Raw genomic sequence first — 25,183 nt, 5'->3', positions numbered from 1 at the left:
AAGCTGATTTCTGTTGGTAAACCATGGACAACCCACAGTTAAAATCAATGTTAAAGTAAAAGTAATAAACTGTGAGCTGATAATCACAGAGCAGACTGAAGGAAGAGGCTGCTAAACCCCTGCCCAGCTCATGCCGCTGCCCACTTTTCCTCTACCGCAGGCTCCATCCTTTGTTCCAGAACTACTCTCCTCCCTCAGGAGGGATTCAGTGTTGGAAGATCAGCAAAATTCATCACCAGTCCAGACTTCAGACTCCTCTAGTGCAGCGTAATTAAAAATAACTCGACTGTTCAGCAACACATGGCAAGTGAGCAAGTGTTAAAAAGTGAATATTCTATCAAAATTATCCCTGATCTCTGGAGGGAAGACATTCTTATCTGTGTCTAAAATTCAAGTTGGAAGTTACCAAATGAAAGTGTGCTGTGTGTGTATGTGCTAAATTGTACAAAATTGTCAACATTCGACGATTTTACAAAATTACATTTTGCATGGTTCAAACTGGATTCAGATATAGAAACAGAGAAAAACAAATAGTGGTATCCTTCAGTAGTAAGATTTTAATCTTGTTCTTATTATTTATTCATATTGTCCAACTTTTCCAGAGTGAATATGTACTGCTTTTGTTTTATAATACATCTTTAGAAACAAAACAACTCAGCTGGGCATGGTGGCTCATGCCTGTAATCTCAGCACTTTGGAAGGCCGAGGCGGGCGGATCACCTGAGATCAGGAGTTCAAAACCAGCCTGGCCAACAGGGTGAAAACCCATCTCTACTAAAAATACAAAAATTAGGCAGGTGTGGTAGTGGGCGCCTATAATCCCAGCTACTCAAGAGGCTGAGGCAGAAAGAATTGTTTGAACCCAGGAGGCAGAAGTTACAGCGAGCCGAGATCATGCCACCACACTCCAGCCTGGGTGACAGAGCGAGACTCCGTCTCAAAAAAAAAAAAAACCTCAAATGGCTTGGAGTTCAGCCCACAAGGATTTAAATGGCGTATCTCATCAGTATACTATGACTAACAATATTCTCATGGAAAATTGGCCTCTCAGAGGCCAGCATATTCCTTTTTGACCACTAAAAGCAGGTATGTATCAGAACCTAAGATGGCTGTATCTCTACTATTAGCTAAGCAAAATGTATGGCACAGTGAGCTGCAGAACTGAAAACAGAAGTAAATACCTAACCACAAAAAAATGAAAAACATGGGAGGTAATGCATCTTAATCAGCTCAATTTAGCCATTTCACAATGTATACATATTTCAAAACAATATGTTATACATGACAAATATAAACAATGTTTATTTGCCAATTAATTTTCAAAAATTTTAAAAGTAAATACCTAAAGTTAATACTAATCATAGCAAGTAACATATAAATCTCAGATCTCTAAGCTTAGCTTGTTTCATAAATGTACCACTTTTGAATGGTCGTACATTTGTAAAACAAGGTGGTACAATAAATAAATGGTGATTGCCAGGGGATGGGGAAGAGAGTAATGGGCAGTTATTATTTGATGTTTATTAAAATGGAGTTCCAGTGGGGCGATGAAAAAGTTCTGGTAGTAGTGATGCCTGTACAACAATGTGAATGTACTTTCTGCCACACGACTAACTGTACACTTAAAAATGGTTAAAGTGGTAAATTTTATGTTATATATATTTTATTATAATAGAAAGATGGATAAGCAGAGACTGATTTTTTTTTTTTAATGCAAAGTTAAAAAATAAAAAGAAAGTACATTTCTTGCTACCCTCAGAGTCCTATAAAATGGGCCGCTTACTCACTGAATTGAATACCTCCTAGGAAAGGAATAAGCATGAGCAGAAGGACACGAGCTACATCCATATCCAAACCATTGAGCAGATGCAGGGGAAGGGCTGGCCAGTCTAATTTCTCAGAGTTTATCAGAAAATCTTGCAAGGACTAGGAGCAGCAACTGAGGACAAGGTTTTTTTAAAGCCGGGGTGAGCTACAGATTTAGACAGGAGAGTCACGTCTCATTTTCACTTTAATTTAAAAACTCTAAGCAGTTGGAACTTGCTTCTTGGTTGTCATGTTTTGCAATGTTTACTGTGCCATAAACGGCTAAGAAGCTATTTGCAGGGTAAAGAGATAAAAATGGAATCTGGCTTCTAAATTGACTTTCCTTGAACAAGAGAAGAAAAGCAGAAAAAACACAGTAAAAGCGCCCTTTTAAATAGGTGTTATCAGGGAAGCAAAGTGGTGGGGAAATTTCAAGCAAATGAGAAACAGCTAATGATTATCTTCAATGTTACTGTTTACTTATCTCAAGGAAGTTAACTCCGATACCCTACTAAGAGTGGGGAAAGGGTGCAGGGGAGTGTTACAGAACATCCAGCACCAAATCTACTACTTGTGTTTAGGTACTAACAACACTTACCAAGCGCAGACTGCAGAGGAAAATAACTCATAAGAAAGGTAACACGCAACCAGGTTTCTAGGTGGGAAAAAGGTGGGTGGGCAGGAGAGGGGCTTAATCCTAAGCAAAGGTGGAAGATTCAGAAGCAGATCACTGAGACTGCTCATCTTCTGCACCCTGAGAAGTGGCCTCTTCTTCCCCATGTTGATCTGGCACTGAGTCACTTCTAGGACGCTCAAAGTATACAATCCCCTGATACCAGAAGTTCAACTCCAAGAGGAGAGAGATCTGGTACCACTTGTGCAGATATCCCCACAGCCTGATCAGTCCCTGGCACATAACAAGCACTCAAATGGTCACCATATAAGTGCTGTTCCAATTTCACCCAATCTTTACTGAAAAGGACAGCACAAAATGAAAGACAATAAATTCCTGCTCCGGGAACTCCAGGTGACATAACTATGTTCTAGGGAAGAAACTGGTACCAAAGGTTTAAGCCATACGGAGATATCTGTGATCCTTACAATGATTAATTCTAAGGTGTTTTTACATAAACTACAAATCCAAAAAAAAATCAATGTAAAGAGTATTAGTTACACAAGAGTCCTGTTGTAACGTGACCAATCAGAAGACAAAGTACCACTTCACATTTAAACAGATTTTAAAAATAAGAACCAAACCAGGGCCGGGCACGGTGGCTCATGCCTGTAATCCCAGCACTTTGGGAGGCCGAGGCGGGTGGATCACGAGCTCAAGAGATCGAGACGATCCTGGCCAACATGGTGAAACCCTGTCTCTACTAAAAATACAAAAATTAGCTGGGCGTGGTGGCACATGCCTGTAGTCCCAGCTACTTGGGAGGCTGAGGCAGGAGGAACACTTGAACCTGGGAGGCAAAGGTTGCAGTGAGCCAAGATTAGGCCAGCGTACTCCAGCCTAGCGACAGATTGAGACTCCGTCTCAAAAAAAAACAACCAAAAGGCAATAAATTAATCCTATCTGTCAGCAATTAGTTTGAGGCTAGTGACACACCACTATACCTTTACAGAGGAGACAGCATACTTACTCTCTGGCTGGAAGACAAACTCATATCCCCAGACTATCAGCAGGGTCCACACGACACTCCATGCAATTAGCTGCCAGGGCTCATACTTGGTGCAATGCCCATTTACATAATTCTTGGCTTTTGTGGAGTATACTTCCAAAATCTCTAAGTAGGGCTCAAAGGCCTTCTAGAAATACAAGAGAAAAATAGAAATATTACATTTAGAGAGAGAAAAGAAGTCTGTTCTTAGTTTGTACTTCAACTCGCATTTTTCAAGGGCAAGGTCAGCAATAATCTTATTATCATCTGCAGCCCTCAAGGCTTCTGTACTAGTCACTCCAGCAGCACTCCACTGCCACTTAGCAGCTAGTGGACTTTGAGACTATTTTTGATCTTGTGCCTATTTTATACAGTAAAAGGGTTAAGCTAGATCGTCCCTTCAGCCCTAAAGTTTCTATATGACTGCCAGAATCACTGTTCCACTCTCTTAACTCAAACTAATACCCCCAATATGAATGTCATTTCTCTTCTCTATTTGAATCTTTCCTATTCTCTACCCTAGTAGTCAGCAAACTGGTTCTGTAATGAGCCTGATACTAAATTATTTTATATTTTAAGTGTTGCAAAGCAAAGGTCCTCCTTTACAACTACTCATCTCTGCTGCTGGAGAGCAAATATAGTCACAGTTAGTGTGTAAACAAAGGAACATGGCTGTGTTTCAACACAATGTAATTATGGGCACTAAAATTTGTATTTCATACAATTTTTGTGTTCAGAAAGTATTCTTTAACAATTTTTAAAATGTAAAAATCATTCTTAGCACAAGGACCATATAAAAGAAGGCAAGAGCCAGATTTGGCTTGTAGGCCACAATTTACCAATGCCTGCTCTAAGGCCTTACTTGACTCTTAGCAACCATATCTTATCATCATGTGTATTCCTCACAACACCTGGTACAAGCAAGAAAAAACATGTCCTCTGTAAACTTACCAGAGTATCTCATTCACAAGAATTCCTCTCTCCCTTTAAATTATCCTCCAGTACTCATTTGTGATAAGTCCTATACAGAGCTTATCACAACCTGCCTTGCAGTCTACTCATCTGTTTCTTATCTCCCTGACTATATGGTTAGGTCCTTGAAGACAGACCAGTTCTATTCATATGTACAATCCCCTGCAATGCCCTGTACAAACTAAGGTCGTTTTATAGTTTACTATTCATTCACTGAATCAACATTGATTAAGCATCTCCAGGGTTGAAGGCAGTAAGCTGGGGAAGTGTTCAGGTACGTATCATAGTTCCAAGTCTATACTGAATTTACAGTCTAATGCAAGAGGTAGATGTGTGTCCATACACACACACAGGCACGTACATACATAAACAAATCACTAAAACTTCTCAAGGGAATAGTCACAAAAAGCATATAAGTGCCAAGATGAAGCACTGAGGAAGGACTATCTAACTCTGAAGAGAGAAAGATAATGACAGAGGGTAAAATTTAAGCCGGTTAAGAGGGTGAAAGAAAATTCTCTAAGTAGAAAAGTTAAAAGGAAAAAAATCACACCAGAAAGAGAGGATAGTAGCTGCAAATGCATAAAAAGAGTCTGCATATGGCAAAAGTTCTATGTGGCAAAGTATAAGCTACATGATGGCAGGGACCATTTCTGTCTCATCCAGTGCTAAATCCCCAACACATGGCAGAGTGCCTGGCACACAGTTTATACTGAATACAAACATGGACAGTGGCTGACAATGCCCAAGTAACAGTGACCAAGTAAATGAGTGAACACTTAAATCAGAGACCCGAGGCTGGGAGAAGTATGCTAGGTTCATGATATGGTTTGGATACCTATCCTCCAAATCTCATGTTGAAATGTGATTCCCAGTGTTGGAGATGAGGTCTGGTGGGAGGTGACTGGATCATGGGGGCGCATCTTTCATGAATGGTTTAGTACCATCCCCTTGGTGATAAATGAGTTCTTGCTCAGTTAGTTCACATGAGATCTGGTTGTTTAAAAGTCTAGGACCTCCCCCCTTTCTCTTTCTTGCTCTCACTCTTGCCATGTGACGTGCCTGCTCAAGTTTTGCCTTCCACCATGATTGTAAGCTTCCTGAGGTCTCACCAGAAGCAGATGTTGAAGCCATGTTTGTACAAATATGCAGAAACGTGAGCCAATTAAACCTCTTTTCTTTATAAATTACCCAAACTCAGGTATTTCTTAACAACAATGCAAGAATGGGCTAATCCAGTCCATATTTAAAAAGGACTTAGAAAAACTGATATATAAACTGATAGGAACTTTTTAAAAGCAATTTGCAATGTATACAAATAAACACGTTCAAGGATATTCATTTCAGTATTCTCTGTAATAACAAAAGGGAAAAAATAATGTAAATGTCCACCCACAGAAGAATGGTTAAATAAACTGTAATACGTGCATTTTATGTACCCATACTATGAAACATTAAAAAGAAGACAGATCTACATGAACTACATAGAAAAATTTCCAGAACATAGTATCAGGTAAAAATAAGTAAATTACAAACAGCAGCAATAAAACAAAACAAAGGGCATGGATTTTTAAGTACATGAGTAATTTTGTAGGTTGTGGGTATAGATCATTCAAAATTTTCAAGTTCAAGTTCAAGAGACTGGTTAACTATGATGCTAACAGTTAATATCACTATTAACTACGGTAAGACTAGAAGAGGAAGGGAAAGTAAAGAAGGTAGAAGATGTTTTGAGAAAAAGATAATGATACTGACTTAAATATACTCCTATTGGATAACCACATCCAATGTTCTAGTAGGAACATGAAAGCTTAGAAAAAGGACAGATACTCAACAAATGTTTGTTGAAAACATTTATACCTCCAACGGACTGAATGTTTACATCCTCCTAAAATTCATATGTTGAAATCTAACCCTCAAGCTGATGGTGGAAGAGGGAGCCTTTGGAGGTCTTTAGATCATGAAGGCAGAGGCCTCATGAATAAGATTAGTGACTTTATAAAAGAGGCCCCAGAGAGCAAATTTGCCCCTTCTACCACGTGAAGACACAGTGAGAAGACATTTTCTATGAACCATTTTCACGAAGGCCACCTTCCAGGAAGAGGGCCTCATCAGGCACCATATCTGCTGTTGCCTTGATCTTGGGCTTCCTGGCCTCCAGAACTGAGAGAAACGGATTTTTGTTTATATACCACCATGTTTATGGCGTTTTGTTATAGCAGCCTGAATGGACTCAGACAATACTCTTAGTAATTAGACTGTGGTATAAGGTAATTAACAGTAGACAACTGTCAGGGCTACCCTTGGAGACAGTTTATCTGCAATTCCCCAATAGTTCTTGATGGCCATTCCCCAGAGCCCACTGCTGCATCAACTACCTCAATCCAAAGCAATGGCAATACCAGCCAAAACCTGGGAAAGACCAGAGAAGTCTATCATCAAAAGTATGTCATGATTTCTATCATTATAAAGACTCATCTAGTGTGAAAGTTGTGGTCAAACCAGATGGTTAAATACTGTGTATGAACGAGATGATGAAAGAACAATCATTCAGATTAGCTTTTCTTCTGGTGATACTAATTCTTAATTCACCCAGAAAACAGAGGTTACCAATGTCAAAAGATGACTATAGATAATATGAACAATTCAAAGCACTGAATAAAAGAGTAATATAACTAGGACTAGGGTGACAGCAAAGAACCAGCAAATGCAAACTAATTTTTAAAAGCCTTAAAATTAAGATATAAAGACATTCCTCACTAACATTTAAAAAATTATATTTAGCAAGAATATATTTTCTTTGTATGTGCTTTGATTCTTACAAAGATAATGGCAATTCTTAAATTCAAAGGGGATCCTTTAAAAGGAGATATATCTAAATTCTTTAACACCAAAGACAGAATGACACTGTAGTTGGATGGGTCCTGACAAGCTTTTTGAGTAGTCAACTAGTTGATCACAGAAATTACATCTCCTGGCATCATTCTAAGGTCCTCCTAGGTTACTACAAACAACCTAGGCTCAGTCCCCAATGTAGATGCAACTCACAACACTGACAGCTCACTGAATTATTGGGCTCTGTGGCTTAATGTATCGTATCTCCTTGGAATAAAGGATGATGCAGTTCCTCAGGGCCTTGAAAACAGCACAAACCCCAGGCTGGGCCCTGATGCAATACTCCATCCCTTGGGAAGCACAGAATCTAAGAGCTGAAGGGAACCTGGAAGATCAAGTCTAACATTTTCATTTTACAAGCAGAGACCCCAAAGTGAAATGACAGGACTATGCTCATATAGACATGCTTGTGTTTAAGTGGAGTGTAGGAACGCGTGCCTCTTGACTCAGTATTCAGTACTCTTTCAATTCTTGATTTTTAGTATTCATAAGCAGAGGAGTAACACATTACAATCCAGCAGCATCCCAAGAGTTTTCTTTTCACAATTTATGTTCTTGACAGGATCTACCTTGGATACATGGTACCATGTATAACACACTAAAATTATACAGTTAGGTCGTGACTATAGATAAACATCTAGATCAACCTTGTCCAACATGCAGTCCAGGACAGCTCTGAATGTAGCCCAGAACAAATCTGTAAACTTTCTTAAAACATCATGAGATTTTTTTTTGCAATTTTCATTTTTTTTAAGCTCATCAGCTATCATTAGTATATTTTACGTGTGGCCCAAGACAATTATTCTTCTTCCAATGTGGTCCAGGACAGCCAAAAGATTGGACACCCCTGATCTAGATAGAGATGGCACAGAAGTTAATGTGATTATAATTACTATTCCTACTATGTCTTTTTACTTATAGCAGTACAGTAATTTTTTGTCTATATATCCCTGAATATATACTTATAATTCTTAGGCTTCTGTTTATTTCAACTTTATCAACGTATTGTGTCTCTGGAAATACAAGAACTGTGAACGGTCATCCATGAAGGCCACTAGCTTACTGTGCAACTCCAGGTAAATTATTTCACCAACTTTTATGTTTTTATGTAGAAGAAGAAACATTAAGAACAATACAGTCATAAAATAAGCTGCACCTGTATATGTGTGTGCCTGGGTGGGAACAGGGGACAGGGGTTTATCTCCAACCCTTGCTTAATAGAACAGTAGTTTTGGTAGTTTCTACAAGTAAAACATTCCTTCCTTCACTGTTATAAAATTGGAAAGGTATTCCTCTAGAATAAAAAAACAAACAAAAAATTATTTGCCCAGTGAATGAATAATATTTTTATAAGTATAATATTAAAGGAAAAAAACAAACTCTGATAAACCTTAGCAGTAGGAATATTCATAACTTTAAAGAGCTATTGTCAAATAATGAGTAAACTAGCCTTTCTCTTGTTTATTCCATTTCCAATCCAATGATTAGAGTTCAGACGATACCCAAAAGGCATCAAAATAGTACTCAATAATCCTAATCATTAGACAAAAGGCAGCTCCTAGAATTTATGGGAGCTTGGTAGCCCAATCTCTCCAATGACATAAAACTCTTTCAGCCTTCACTTTAAGGGTGCAAGACCTTTTCGTGAATATAATCAACAGCAGAAGGCTACAAATATTGTAAATTTGGGGTATGCTACTTGTTAGACCACTGAGTTTCAAACTGTTCCAATATGTATATTAGATTCTATGTGTATGAGATTGTGTTGTAAATTTATTTTACAACACAATCTAATACATGTAGAAACAGAAAGATATAAAACCAAAAGTTTCCAAAATAATACTTAGCACCTTATTACTTGTAACGTACTCACATTTCTATTTCTTCCTTCTTTCTTGCTAGATCTACTAAACTGATTTTGTGTCCCTCTAAATGGATCATAATCTGCAGTTTTAAAACCAGTGCTTCAGAGTGATTTTACTTCTTGCTTCCTTAAATTTAGAACGTGGTTGTGTGAGGGAGCTAACACTAATGTTATTTTGCACTCTACACAATCTCAGTGCTTTTTATACTTATGATTTATTTTCTTAACATTTTTGTGAGGTCAGGAATATGATCTGAAGTCATGAGTTACTTCCTGACAGTAGAACACAGCTATCCCCAGTGATACTAAACTCTTTTAATCTCCAAATCACTTAAAGAGAGCAAAAGATTCCAGAAGCAAACCTCCAATAGTAGCACTACCCACCCCTTGCTACCTCCAAAAAAATCTTAAGAACTGGTACTGCTCGTGACCAAATACCAATTAGGCAGTGATTTTTTTCCTTATTAAATTACTTCAGCATCAATTTATACCTAAAGAAACATTCTACAAATGAATATTACTAAAAGAGGAAAGTCCTCTGGCAAACATTTCCAGACCCACACTGGATGATGCATCTTTCCTTGGAGCTAATACAATCCTTTCTCCATTACTCAACAGGGCTAACTACCTGCTATGATTTGAGTGTCCCCCCTAAAACTCACAATGAAATTTAATTGCCATTATAACAGTGTTAAGAGGTGGGATCTTTAACAGGTGATTTAGATTAGGAGTGTTATGTCCTCATGAGTATATTAATGCAATTATCTTGGGAGTGGGCTCCTGATAAAGGATGATGTCTTGGCCCATCCCCTATAGCTCGCGTGCTCACTTGCCCTTCTGCCATGTTATTATTCAGCAAGAAGGCCCTCACCAGATATCAGTGCCATGCTCTTGGACTTCCCAGCCTCTAGAACCATGAGCCAAATAAACTTCTATTGTTTATAATTACCCAATCTGTGGTATTCCGCTATCACAACAGAAAATGGACTAAGACACCATGTATACTTGTTTTATTCAAAAGCAATGGCATCTCCATTCAGGTAGTCCCTCAAAGCTATCTACCATGCCAACCTAGAAAGAGCTCTGCTCTGTAATGTTGTCTCTGCTATACATATGCCTACTGCTGTTTAAGAGTTTCGGTCATTCAACAATTATTTTTGGAGTGCCTACTGCATGAAGGCAATATTTTATAGGGATCAGAGTTCACCCACTTGTTTCATTAAAAACTTTCTCTTCCCTCTAAAACTCAAAGATTTGGTGACCCCCAATTACAGATAGAATAAAACTAATTTAGAAAAAGAGGACATGACAGCATGCACAGGAAGGAGTGAAGCACTTAAAAAGTATTAACTTTTTAATTTGGCCAGGCACAGTGGCTCCTACCTTTAATCCCAGCACTCTGGGAGGCCAAGGCGAGTAGACCACCTGAGGTCAGGAGTTTGAGACCAGCCTGACTAACATGGGGAAACCCTGTCTCTACTAAAAATACAAAAATTAGCCAGACATGGTGTACACCTGTAGTCCCAGCTATTCGGGAGGCTGAAGCATAAGAATCGCTTGAACCTGGGAGGCGGGGGTTGCAGTGAGCCAAGATCGCACCACTGCACTCCAGCCTGGGCGACAGAGCAAGACTGTCTCCAAAAAAAAAAAAAGCATTAACGTTTTAACATAATTAAAATTTTAAAATAAATCTATTTTATAAAAAATAATTTTATCTTTTTAATTTATTAAAATTTAATTTAATGGGAATACATGGCCTTATATAACTTTAAAACTCTAAATGGCTTTCATGTTGTTTTATTTGTACTTTATAACTTCATGAGGCTATTAGATTAAGAATGTACAGGTCATTTACACATTATAAAGTACTTGTAATCCCAGCACTTTGAGAGGTTAAGGCAGGAGGATCCCTTAAGGCCAGGAATTCAAGACCAGCCTGAGCAACATAACAAGATCCTATCCCTAAAAATTTTAAAAACAAACAGACAAAAAAAAAAAAAGCAGGCATGGTGGCACACTCCTGTAGTCCCAGCTACTCGGCAGGGTGAGGCAGGAGGATCACTTGAGCCTGGGCATTTGAGGCCTCATTGAGCTATGAGCATGCTACTGCACTCCAATACAACTTGGGCAACAGAGTGAGCCTCTATCTCAGGAAAGTGAAAGGGAAAGGCAAAGGGAGAAGGAAAGGGAGAGGGAAGGAAAAGGAAAGGGAAAAAGGAAAGAAAAGAAAAAAAACCAATGTGCAGTATCACTTTATAGATGGAGAAAACTGAAGTCAAGAAAGGTTAAGTGACTTGCTGGGTCAAACTTACAGAAAGAGGCAAAGTCAGGACTTCATACTCAGAGCTGAATTCCACAAGATATTGGAACCATCTCTCAGGCTTCAAAACATTATAAATATCTACATACTAATTGGAAAAGTATGACCTAAAAGAAGAAAACCAAAGAACTGTAAGTAAAGCCAAACAGGGGAACTAACAAGATATTCCAATATATTGTCTCTTTACTGTTTTGCTCACATTAAAGAAAAACAGGCTGAAGATCAAAGAAAAACATTCCTGCTGACAGGCTGACCCACTCTACAAATAATTTTTGAACTGCCACAGGCACACAGATTCTCTGCCAAGGAAAATGTGGCAATTTTGCTCAGTGGATTATTGCACAGTGCTAAGTGAGTGAAGGTTGTATCGTCAAAACTGAAGTGCACACAAACCAGTTTCCTCGGGCTTCCATAACAACTTGTGCCTCTCAAACTGACTCCTTGTCTGAATATGGCTTGCTGGGCCACAACAGAGACACAGGGCCCTGAGTGTAAGTCTGTTATTCACTTGAGGAAATGTTCAAAACAGTAATGCCCTAATGATTTCACTGATCTCTATAGCTTCATTATAGAGTCAAGTTTCCGGGAAAGCTACTTCCCTACAGATAGTTCCCCTTCACTCTCCTGTACAATGTCTTCTTCGCATTTCTTTTTTTTTTAGACAGAGTCTTGCTCTGTCACGCAGGCTGGAGTGCAGTGGCACAATCTCGGCTCACTGCAAGCTCCGCCTCCTGGGTTCACGCCATTCTCCTGCCTCAGCCTCTGGAGAAGCTGGGACTACAGGCGCCTGCTACCATGCCCGGCTAATTTTTTGTATTTTTAGTAGAGACAGGGTTTCACCATGTTAGCCAGGATGGTCTCGATCTCCTGACCTCATGATCTGCCCGCCTCAGCCTCCCAAAGTGCTGGGATTACAGGCGTAAGCCACTGTGCCCGGCCTCTTCTTGGCATTTCTAATGTGCCACGTTTCCAGTGTGCCTCAAATCAGGGTATTTCTCAAGAGTCACTCAGGGTCAAACTGCATTAGCCTACTGCATTGTCAGTTAATTTGTCCTAGAAGGAAAGAATTCAACTCTGGTTAGGGAGAATAACCAAATAATTTTAATATATGAACTCTCTATGGTAACAGGTGCTGATAAGAGTACAAATTAGGAGGAGGATATAAGTCTTATATCTCCTACACTGCCTAAAACAGCATCTTCAACACACCAGGAACTCAACATTTATTCAAATAAAGTAAAGTAATTATGATATTGCCTATACTTTTGACAGTTTTGTTTTGCAAGATCCTAGGATGTTTCTGCCCCCTCTCCCACATCTATCCTATTTAAGCTTAACAAGACGCAGTGGCAGTGGGTTGAATCTGCAGAGGAGAATGGCTGGTTAACTGTAACTGGACTCTGCACACAGCGGCGCTCTGCCTACAAGTTCACAAGGTTCATCACATCATAGGCCATCAGAGCTGAATCTGTCCTTCACAGATGAAGACATTGAGGCCTACAGGTCACAAAGCTCGGAAATAGTGGAGCTGGGACTCAAATCTTCTGGTTCAAAATGCATTGTTTTTTCCACTGCCTAGTTTTCCAGAGCCAAACTATCAGTGGCACAAACCAGGAGACCAACAGTTCTCACAGTCCTGTCAGCTAGTTTACTCCAAGAGCCAAAGGAAAGGCTCTCATCTTCACTACATCCCAATGAAGGCATACAGAACTTCCAGATGACCTAAAAGCGTCCTACAAGGGCTGAGCATTTTGGGGAAGTGAACTGCTATCGTACGGCCTCCTCGAACGGCAAACTTCATTCTTCTCTGAGCTAGAGACTTACACTCAAACTAATTACCTGCTTACAAAAGAAAGACGGAAAGAAATGAGTTTGAAAAGTACTTCAGAAGAGTTGTCTTCAAAATCACAAAATGTTACTGTCTGAAGGAAACTTAGAGACCACCTATCATCCAATCTCATTTCAGTGATGAAGAAACTGAGGCCAGAGACTAATACCAAAATGTGCCTTCCCTGGTTTCAAACCAGAGGCACAGTCCCCATGAGAATCTAACTACTTCTTCAATGTTCTTTGCACGAAGCCAGTGGGGTCCATCAATATCATCCAAGAAGCACGATTCCTGGAATGAATCATCTTCCTGGTCAGAATACCCCACCCAGAGGGTCACTGAGTGCAGAATGTGTATTTTGTAAACCTCCCTCAGGTGATTCTGACAGGCAACCCTGCTTAAGAATCGCTTCTCTTCCCCATCCTTTTCTTTCATTAAAAGATGACCCAGTAGCTGACTTAACATACTACTGACACCCAATCACCAAACGTAATGGCTACCCGGTATTCAGGTAGTGGTGAAAAGATACCCACCACGCCTTCCTGGGAAGTGTTAGAAGTCAGGGCCCAGTCACGTCACTCTACTAGATATCAAATCATTGTTCCTGGCTAATATTTTTAATTTGGCCAGATATTAATCAAAATCAAAATCTTCTACCCCACAATCTTGCAAAGACAACAGAATTTGTTATTTGTTTTCCTGAACTATTCAACACTCAATACTTCTTCCAGAAGGACCACAAATCTGAACTTTAAAGCAGGAATGGGCTGTTGAGGAAAAGAAAAATCTGTTCTACCCAGTTCAAATGTTACTCTAAGGACTCAGCTTCAGGTTAGGGAGTGAAGTTAAAATACAGAAGAGACTCAGAGAGTTAGTATATTTATTCTTATCAACTTCTGCACCACCCCCCAAAAAAACACAGAAAGCAAAGCTAATTTAATCTGATTTTCTTTCATATTACAGTCTACAGAACTCAAGTAAACAGTTAAGAAAACACTCTTGTCTTTATAGCCTCCAAAGGCATTAAAGTTTATCATCAAAAACACATCACAACCTGAAAGGGAAAATCTCCTTGGGTCATCAAAGAAGAACTGAGCAACAAAACCAGACAGCCATTCCAAGCAACCAGTAGTGACTATGAGAAATGTTTGAGGAAACTGAATCAGCAATTCTTAGGAGACAAAAAGAAAACCACATACTTCCCCCAAAATTCCACTATGTGAGTCAAGAGATCCAGTATCTGAGAAGTTCGTCTCAAAAAGTTTAAGAGTCTACATTTTCCCTTCCAGCCAGGCCTTGCCAGATATGTACACTTGGTACCATTCCCCAAGCACTAACTGCTCTACACTTAGCACAGGAGTATTCAGCCAAAGCATCTTTCCATCCCTGAAATAAGAAAAACATCTTGGCCACAGAAAGGACACATATATGAAATGTTTCCAAGTCATCAGAAGCGCACTCATGGAAAACTAAAGCTTATAAGTTCCTAAAAGCTGAACCCGAAATACTGCTAAATGGTCACTTTATTAATTTACTTGTGGTCAAGACAAGTGAATGCAGACGCTGATTCTGTTAAGTAACAATTCTGAGCACCTCTCTTCTGAAATACATTTTTATTTTAAAAGTATCAGGAGGAGCCTATACTAGGAGAGAAGACTAAAATGCATAAAACTGAATTCAATAAGCAGAGCAACACACTGAAGGACACAGAGGTAAGAGCAATTACCAGTTACATAGGAAAACAGACTCCCAGCCTAAGGCAAGCAGGTAAGATATGGGGGGAAAAATATATAAATTTGCACATGGAATGTTGCTAAGTTTGCTAGGAACTCCCAGAGTCTCCAACAATAAATAGCTAAATGACTTACTGTGCACATGTATAGAGGTTATATTTCAAAGTACAAATGAGTTTCACCATTCTCTAAAAACTAGAAATGATAATTTTCTTGGATAATAAGCAAGATCTAGTGGAAAAGATCCCGCATTTCTCACACAGAAAGAAGTCTTAACTTCTCTGAGCATATCAAGACTGAGGAAAAAGGGCAGAGGTTAGTTGACTTCTCCCATCCCATACTTATCTTACTAACAGAATTCTCTGTCTTTGTCACGGAGTTAAGACACTTAGACTTTTCATAACCGTTTGTAGAAATTCCTTCCCTACAATAGTCACCCTGCTATTAGAGATGAGAAATACTTAATATTTGCAGAGAAGTGTAACCTAACTAAAGCTATTTCTCTAGAGATTTCCAACATGTAAGCCTGCTCAAAAGAATAAGTAGGGACCTATCCCTAGGACTCTGACCTTCAACCTATTTAAATACCCTTTGGAAAGTGCACCTTCGAAATTACCAAGAACCTACTTTTAAAAGCTGAAGTAAGCAGCTGAGTAAATTTAATTTAAAATTAATATTTGGAAGAGTTTCAAACTTTGTGATATCTGTTGAAAGTGAGCGGGAAAGTGTGCTTCTGTGATGTTACATGTATATATTGGCTTTCATCCACGGTTCCCAGTTCATAACCCCATAGCCCTTGTTACAGTCTTCTGTTATAATGTTGGGGCACCTTGGGCCTCAGGAAACAGAATCTCTCTCGACCTCCTGTGCTCCTTTTACCCGCATCAAGGCAAGACTCCAGTCCAATTGTGGGCCAAAAAACCCTTATTCCTGGGAGGGTTGTGCCCCATATTCTGGGGAAGGAAGCCTGCACAGAAAGGCCAACAAGAACCTGAACAGACAGGCTGTGCTGGGTTTCCGGTCAGTCTATTAGTATGAGATCATGCCTCCTGTGTCCAGTCATATTTCTACATGGTTGTCAATCATGCCTATGTAATGAAGCCTTCATAAAAACCCAAAAGGACAGGGTTCAGAGAGCCTCTGAATAGCTGAACACATGTAGGTTCCTGGAAGGTAGTGCACCCAGGGAGGCATGGAAGCTCCACACCCCTTTCCCTATACCTTACCCCATGCATCTCTTCATTTGTAACCTTTGCAGTGTCCCTTAAAATACACCTGTAAACCTAAGTAAATGTTTCCCTGAGTTCTGTGAGCTGTTCCAGCAAATTAATCGAATCCAAGAGGAGGTTGTGGGAACCTCAACTTGAAGACAGTCAGTCAGACATTTCAAAGGACCAGACTTGCGACAGGTTGAGGTTGGGGAAGTCTCGGGGACTGAGCCCTCAACCCATAAGATCTGATGCTATCTCCAGGTAGACGGTGTCAGCATTGAATTAGAGGACACCCAGTGATGTCTACTGCTTGGCGTGTGGGGAAAAAAATCCCATATGTTTGGTCACGTAAGTCTTCCATGTTGATTGTCGGGGTGTGAGAGTACAGGAGAGAGCGCGCTTTTCCCTACGGCTTCCAATGAAAAATTATGCATTATCTGGGATGCTCCTCCAGGTTACCAGATTCTGATTATGAGGAGGCTGTTTAGAGTTCTGAAAGTTGTAGATAACTGACAGCAGTGCAAAGTAATCTAGATCTCTAAATATACAAATTCTGCCCTGCCAGGGAAAGGTTCAGCTGACTTTCCTCCCCCTAGGACAGAGAGTTGTTTTGCCTCTATTTGCACATTCATTTGATATTCCTGATCTATAAATCAGCAGCCCTTTGGACTTTCCCTTTGAACCAGTTATAACATCTGCCTGGCTTCCTCTTTTGGAGTAAAATAAAATATTCAACATATGTTCATTTTATATCTGTATGAGAGTCAGGATATTAGTTTTGAAAATTATCTTTTAACAAAAGCTAGAGATCTCTGCTGTTCCAAAGACTCCTCTAACCCCCAGAAAATGCTTGCAAACATAAAATCTTATATAATTACAAAGAATTCAGGACATCCCAAAGGCCAGTCACAAGGGTCCATATTCCCCAGTTAATAACTTCTGTTCTACAATAAATCATAGAAATAGCCTCAGTATTACCAAAGGTCCTATATAGGTAAAGTAAGCCCAAGACCCTGTGTCTCCTGTAGGTGAGAACAAGAGACATTGTTAGATATATCCGTTACTTAAAATTCTGTAGGAAAAGCCCTCTAACTGCAATAAAAAGGAGTGCAGCTCTGATCCATGCTCCAACACGGATGAACCTTGAAACCATTAAGTGAAAAAAGTCAATCAGGAAAGACCACATATTTACTTTATGATTCTGTTTACATGAAGTGTCCTGACAAAGCAAATCTACAGAAAGTAGACTGGTAGTTGCCGAGGACTGGTGAGAAGGAAATAAGGAAGTGACTGCTGAGTACTGGGTTTCTTTGGAAAACGTCCTAAAACTGATCATGAGGATGGCTGCACAACTGTGAATATACACACAACTGTGAATATACAAAAGAGCTGTACACTTAAAAAAGCATCATGACCTAACAATTCCATTTGTGTTCACCAAATGTCCCTTCAGCTAAGAAACCACCTAAGATTCTTTGGATTCACAGGCTCTCTTTTAATAAAAAATAAAATTTAAAAGGCCTTCTGAAAAAGTTTCTAAATGTGCCAAGCACAGCAGAAAATGCAATTCCAGAAACAGAGAGTAAACCTCTAGACTCCAAATGAAAGCAACCATAACTACCTAAGAATAACTTCTCTAAAGGTATATTTTTACACGTTTATAACCAGGATTATTAACTGCTAAAATGATGAACTTTTAAAGAATATTATTTTTTTCCTAGCGATTCCTAAGCACATACTGTAGCAACTACCCAGATATCTGAAAAGGACAGTGACCTTTGAGTATTCCTCTGAACTGTCACCTCACCACTACTCTTGTGGACTTTGAGAGTCATGTTAATGTGTTCTACAGAAAGGCAGCTGTGGTGTCCTAGAAAGTCTGGACTGGTAATCAAAACCTTCGGCTCTAATTTTAGCTCTCACTTCGAAGTTGTGTGATGTGTGGCACAACACTAAACCTCTATGCAACTGGATTTTGCTCATCTGCAAAAATAGATGCCATTGGGATAATTCAACAAAAAGTTCAGGAGGAAAAAAAAGATACCACCATCCACTCACAGGGTTGTTGTGAATATTAAATGAGATAAGGTAATAAGAAAATGACTGCAGATAATAAACACTCATTAAATATTTAGTGAACCTGAATTCTCTGATGATAAACATTTTCCTTTTCTCTTCAATAAGCAACAAGGAAAAGCAACCTTCCCAGTCACAAAGAACCTGGAAGAGGCTTTAGGTAGTTTGATTCCCATGCCTATGTTGTATTTTCTTACGGACGGTGATAATAAAACACACCTAGTAATGAGCTATTTCTCAGTTTTCTAAGAAAGATGTTAAGTCAACTCTTAACCTTCAACAATCTATTAAATCAATCAGAAGGCTTCGAGTGCCCTCTGGCCTACCTATAAAAACAGGATTAAATCAGTTACCTACTACCTTTATAGATCATAAAGCTCTGTGTTTTCAGTTATCCAAACAGACTTGTTGGCTCCTGTGGTCATGAATCTTGGGAAAGCATTTGAAAGCGTTTTCAGAAAGGGCTGAGTAACAGAGTCTCAGGCCTTCTTCCACACTGGCCCAATACAGCCAGACAGGGAGCAGACTTACCATGGCATCCTCATAGTTGCCTTACATCCCCTTTCAGAAGAATGTGAAAACAGAATTTTCAATTTGCCTCAATTGTCTCAAAGACTCGGTGCCATTAAGACTGGAACTCAATATAGAATTGATCTATTCCTTTTTAGACCCATCTGCCAAAATGAATTCAAAAGAATGAAATTAAATGCTTCAGCGAAAGCCTCCAAACAACATGGTCCCCCAATATTGAGTATAAAATGTTACTACAATAGCCACTTAAAATCTAAAGCATTCTAGAAGATTATGATTTTAACCTGAGAATTAACTACTACAAATATTTTAAATTCTGCCCTTAACACGACTCTTTTCATACTTAAAAAAAACTAAGGTTGCTTTGTTCCCATCAATTGTGTATTAACATTTATAGACTAGATAAACAAAAATGCAGTAGGCTTTACTCTCTGGGGAAATTACAGAAAAGGAAGGGCATTTCATATTTTAGAATTGCCTGTACAGGCTGGGCACAGTGGCTCACACTCATAATTGCAGCACTTTAGGAAGCCAAGGCTTCTCAATAAGGATGGTAAGAGCCCCAGAATTCAAGGCTACAGGGAGCCATGATCGTACCACTGCACTCCTGCCTGGGCAACAGGGCGAAAACCTGTCTCAGAATAAAAATAAAATAAAATAAAAGTGCCTATACTGCTTCAGGAAAGAGCTCTCAGTGCTCTCCTCCATGTGTGGTAGATGACAGAAATTTAACATTTGCTGCCCAAAGCTAAATCAATAAGTTATATATTAAAACTCTCTGGGAGTGTAAATTAGTACAACCACCTTGGAAATCTGGCAGCACACATTACCACACAGCAACTCTACATTTTATGTTTACCAGGACATGTTCAAGAAGGCAGCAGTGTCATTCACAATAGCCAAAAAACTAGAAACATAAATGTTCTACAACTACAGAACAAATTTGTTACAATACAGATATACATTGTAACACTACACAGCAACAAGAAAGAAAAACTAATGCTACCTAAGAACATGACTGAATCTCACAAACACAATGTTGAGCAAAAAGGTCACTCGCAAAAGAGAATATACTGTATGTTTCCACTTTACGTAAAGTTCAAAATAAGCAAAACTAAGCAAAACCTTTGGTAGATTTCAACTGGGAAGGGACATTAAGAAGCTGGCTGGAGTGCTGGAAATGTTTAATATCTTGATCTGGGAGTATATCCATACATAAATATGTACTGACCTGGAATACATATTTATGTAAATAAATATGTATAATTAAGATTTATGCCTTTTACTGTATGCAAATTGGACCTCAAAAAAAAAAAAGCCCTATGATTTTTTTAAACTCAAAAATGACTCATTCACTTTATGGGATAACAGAACAAATCACTGATACATAAAGCCTGAATAACGAGCTAGGACTGTTCTGCAGTTTCTGCCTATACTAACAGGCAACTCATTCATTTGTCATACATTTGCAGTTTCCTATTTTATGACAAAAAGCTGATGTAGCTATATTACGTTATGTCAAAAAGCAAATTATATGAAAAGTTCAACTTACAAGATGTAATAATTTTAAATCTGAATGCACCTAGTAACAAAACCTCAGCAAATATACAGCAAAATCTATTAATAATAGAACTAAAAAGGAGAAATAATTGACAAGGCATATGACTTGAAGAGGCAGCCACAAAACAGAAAATCCAAGTGGTTGGTAAACATTGAAAAGGGTACTTAACCACATCAATTATCAGGAAATGCATATGGAAATTACAATTATATTTATCTGCTTATCAGACTGGCAAATAAGCTTTATAAATATCAGGTTTGCCAAGTTGGGTGGATATAACTCTCATATATTGTTGATAGTGGTATAAATTGTATTGGCCTCTTTAGAAACGCTTAACACTATCTAGTGAAGTTAGGCATGTACGCCTTTACAATCAGCAATTCCACTCCTAGGCATAAATCCCAGAAAAACTCTTGTACTTGTGATCACTTGTTATATAAGAACGTTCATAACAGTAATGTTTGAAAAAGCCTCAAATTGGAAACAACCCAAATATGAATTAAAAGCCAAATGGATAACTGCAGTTTAGTCACACAATAAAATACTATATATACAGCAATAAAAATGAACTTAACTACATGCAATAACATGGATCTCATGAATACTGAGCAACACAGGAAAATCACAAAAATAAAAATACATATGTATCCATTTACATCAAGTTTAAAAAAAACAAACTAAACTTAGGATGCAAATACAGGTGGTTAAAACTATTTTTAAAAAGGCAAGGGAATAATTATAAAAGTCAGGACGGGGTTATCCCAAGAGGGGAAGAAAGAAAGTATCTGCAACAGGGTGGAGCGTACAGAGTTAGAGATAAATGGTTTATTTCCTAATCTGGTATCGTCGTTTTCTTATTGTTCATTAAAATGTAGATATGTGCTTTCTATACTCTTCTGCACGTATAATAAATTCCAAAATAATTTTTAATTAAAATGGAGGGCAAGCCCTTCTTCTTCCCTTTCCTCTTCACGAATGAAACACGAACCTGACAGGTGGAGCCCCAGGCAGCTACCCTGGCCCCAGAGGGGATGCACTACTGATAGCAGAATGACAAGACAGAAGCAGCCTGGTGCCTCAGAGACCCAGGAATGGCCTTATCGGCATGGCGTGGCATGGCATGGAACTGTATTGGTATTGCATTGTATTCTATTGTATTGTAGTACTGTATTGTTGTGTTGTACTGTATTGTATTGTGTTGTAATTTTTTTGAGACAGAGTCTCACTCTGTCACCCAGGCTGGAGTGCAGTAGTGTGACCTCGGTTCACTGCAACCTCCACCTCCCAGGTTCAAGCGATTCTCATGCCTCAGCCTCCTGAGTAGCTGGGATTACTGGTGCCCACCACCACACCTGGCTAATTTTTGTATTTTTAGTAAAGACGGAGTTTCACCACATTGCCCAGGCTGATCTTGACCTCCTGGCCTCAAGTGATCCACCCACTTTGGCCTCCCAAAGTGTTGGGATTACAAGCTTGAGCCACCGCGCCGGGACAGTTTTCTCTTAAAGAAATATATTTATATCTTCTAAAAAATCTCTATTACTTTAGGTTGTTCTGTTATATACACTCAAAGCTAATTCTAGCTGATGCATTCAATGATCTGGACACACGAAAACTTTTCTAAAACTTAAAGCTGTCCAACAGTGGAAAGAACTCCCTGAGAAAGCATGTAGCCCTCACTCCTGACAGGGCATTGTAGAGGGATCCCTAGGCAGCAAGAAAGCTGGACTGCAGGACTTCTAAAGGCCCTTCAGGCAATTAAGATTCTAAGGCTACTACTGGAACAAAGCAGCTCTGGGCTTGCCAAAGCTGTGGCAACTGTGTGCCTCTGAATCTGTCCTGTTAAAATCAGTGGGAACATTCCCTTTCTATAATAATCCAGATCCTATCCACCTTCAAGATTCTGTTTAAGAATTATCTCCTCACTTGTGCCTTTTAAGACAAACTTGACCTCAACTCCATCATGCTGGGTGTTCTCCCCTCCAGATGACCTCCTCCTCCAGATCCTCCATCCAGCGTTTTCCAGCTCGGCTGTGTGCCTGCAGATGCCACCCTCTGAATTAAATCAACCAGACTCCTTAACCTCTGGTTTCCAGTTGTGTTAGACCAATGGGAGGCTACAGCAGGAGATCAGAGGGTAGGAAAAGTGTTTCCAGTATTTATTCCCCTTGATTCCTTTCCTGCTGGGTCACTGGCTGGCATTCCTACAGGTTACCTTCTCTCTCATCTCAACTCTCTCAAAGTTCCAGAAACTACTCCCTTCCTTGCCCTCTCACAGGCTTAAGAGTGTAATCCCAACTACTCGGGAGGCTGAGGCAGGAGAATCATTTGAACTCGGGAGGCGGAGGTTGCAGTGAACCAAGAGCCATTGCACTCTAGCCTGGGCGACAGAGCAAGACTCCATTTCAAAAAAAAAAAGAGTGATAATGGCCCTCCTGTTGCTAGCAAGCCCCTAGATGTTTCACCTAGATGTTTTCCTTAAATCTGCTCAGCCTTGTAAATAGTGCCTTGGTCCCTTAGTACGCTGTTGGATTATGCCAAGATATGACTGATATATCCACAAACTACTCGCAGTCTTCGCTATTCCATCTTCTCAGAGGGCCCCCATCTCCCCTTTCCCCACAGCATGGTTTTCTCTCAGTAACTGGGTTCTGTACGTTTACGCATACAGACTGATTCACATCAATTCCCTATGGAAATTCTTAAACCCAGGCTGATTCTCAATTCTGCCACCAATGTGTACAAACTGTATATAATATTACATTGTATAAAATCTAATTAAGAAGGTAAATATTACTAAAAATTCCTGACATGGTAGACTGAAAAGCTAAGTCAAATACTGGGATTCGGATTCTGTTTATAACTCCCTTTTCCTTTAAACCAAAGGCTGTGGAAATGATTATAGATCTGTTTCATTTACAACATTGGGAGAATGCCAAATACAGTGCTCACCCTGCAACGGCCACTCAAATGTCAACAAATTTTTTAACGTCCTATCAACAATCCCAATGAATTTTCCCTTTCTTCTAGCAAATCCTACAAACAAGACACAAGGCTCAAATAATAGAACAGAGCTACTAAGGTCAATCTTTCAGTTTATTGCTTAAATACCATTTGAGATTCAGAAAGAAAGCATCCCTGAAAAAGATTCAAGGGTCACAGACAAAGACGCTCAGGGACCTGGAAAGATTCAATTTTTGAATCCCAAAAACAAAACTGAGGGAAGCTTGCTGTTTGCAAATCAAGAAAAGAGTGGTGCAGAAATGTTGCAAAGGAAAGCATTTCTTAAGAATTCTGTACTGCTGGCCTGGCACGGTGGCTCACACCTGTAATCCCAGCACTTTGGGAGGCCTAGGCGGGCGGATCACAAAGTCAGAAGATCAAGACCATACTGGCTAACACGGTGAAACCACATCTCTACTAAAAAAAAAAAATAAAAAAAATTAGCTGGGCGTGGTGGCGGGTGCCTACCCGGGAGACTGAGGCAGGAGAATGGCGTGAACCCGGGAGGCGGAGCTTGCAGTGAGCTGAGATCACGCCTCTGCACTCCAGCCTGGGTGACAGAGCGAGACTCTGTCTCAAAACAAATCTCAAAACAAAAACAAAAAGAAGAATTCTGCACTGCTATAGAAGATCATGCTGCACCATCTCCAATATACATTCCTGAGCACCAGGGCTTGACCCATGGGCAAAATAACCCCAAGTGAGACAATAAAAGACACGTTAACCTCCAAAAAGGGAATCATTCCCCCAGCCATATGAAAGCACAGACTACACAGATATCCAGGTATCTATGGTAAGAAACTTCAGACCAGTTTCTCACCACTATTGATATTCTAGGCCAGATAATTCTTGTTCGCGGGAAACTCTGCATTGTAGGATGTTTAGCTGCATCCCTAGCCTCTACCCACCAGATGCCAGCAGAACCCTTCAGGTGTGACAACCCAAAATGTCTCTAGACATTGTCAAATGTCACCTGGAAGGCAAAATCGCCCCTAGTCAAGAACCACTGCCCTAGATAAGTAATTATCACTCAAACGCCACCTAGCACTACCAGGCTGCACATGCTAATCTTGATTCATCTATGAATACCAGCTAATTTAGTCATCATTTTCCGATGGGACAAGAAAAAAGCCACCTAAGGGGTAGACTGGTTTTATAAAGTACGTTTTTCTTAAAAACTACAAATATTTGGCAACTTGCAAAGTGATACCACCCTTTAGCACCAAGGAGGAGAGTATGAATAAAAAGAATGGTTGCCAAGAGGGGAGAAAGGCTGCTACAAAGCTACCTGACTTGGCCAGGCGCGGTGGCTCAAGCCTGTAATCCCAGCACTTTGGGAGGCCGAGACGGGCGGATCACGAGGTCAGGAGATCGAGACCATCCTGGCTAACACGGTGAAACCCCGTCTCTACTAAAAAAAATTTAAAAAATAAAAAAAAGCTACCTGACTTGAATTCCCTCTGACATCATCACAACTCTCAGCAGATGAACATACTCATTTTATTCTCTATGAGACACAGGTGGAAAAGTATTGCAGTCTATGACATGCCACATACAGCAAATGGAAAAAGGCAAGCAAACGATCCTAATCAAATGAGGACAAAATTGAGGGCAGGAACACACTGAGGGCTGATAGCCTGAGCCCGTCAGTCCGGATTCAAGGCTTGGTATATGTGGACTCCAGGTCATCTCCAGGTTTTCTCTCACAGCATACTGTCCACA

The 25,183-nt window shown here is 39.7% G+C and overlaps 1 protein-coding gene across 6 annotated transcripts in view; it reads right to left on the bottom strand.

The window, feature by feature from the left end:
- The window catches only part of SGPL1 (sphingosine-1-phosphate lyase 1), a 79,833-nt gene that overhangs the window by 31,889 nt on the left and 22,761 nt on the right, over positions 1-25,183 (bottom strand). For 5 of the 6 annotated variants that reach the window (XM_023205015.2, XM_023205013.2, XM_023205016.2 and 2 more), the window contains one exon: positions 3,450-3,615. In XM_023205015.2, coding sequence (XP_023060783.1) covers positions 3,450-3,615 — 166 coding nt within the window. Of the gene's footprint in view, positions 1-3,449; positions 3,616-18,897; positions 18,922-25,183 lie in introns of those variants that run through there. The other variant, XM_023205019.3, reaches the window with a different exon arrangement.

The sequence above is a fragment of the Piliocolobus tephrosceles genome, chromosome 9 (assembly GCF_002776525.5).
Source record: "Piliocolobus tephrosceles isolate RC106 chromosome 9, ASM277652v3, whole genome shotgun sequence".
NCBI classification, from domain to species: domain Eukaryota; kingdom Metazoa; phylum Chordata; class Mammalia; order Primates; family Cercopithecidae; genus Piliocolobus; species Piliocolobus tephrosceles.
This window is presented reverse-complemented; position numbering and strand designations above follow the sequence as displayed.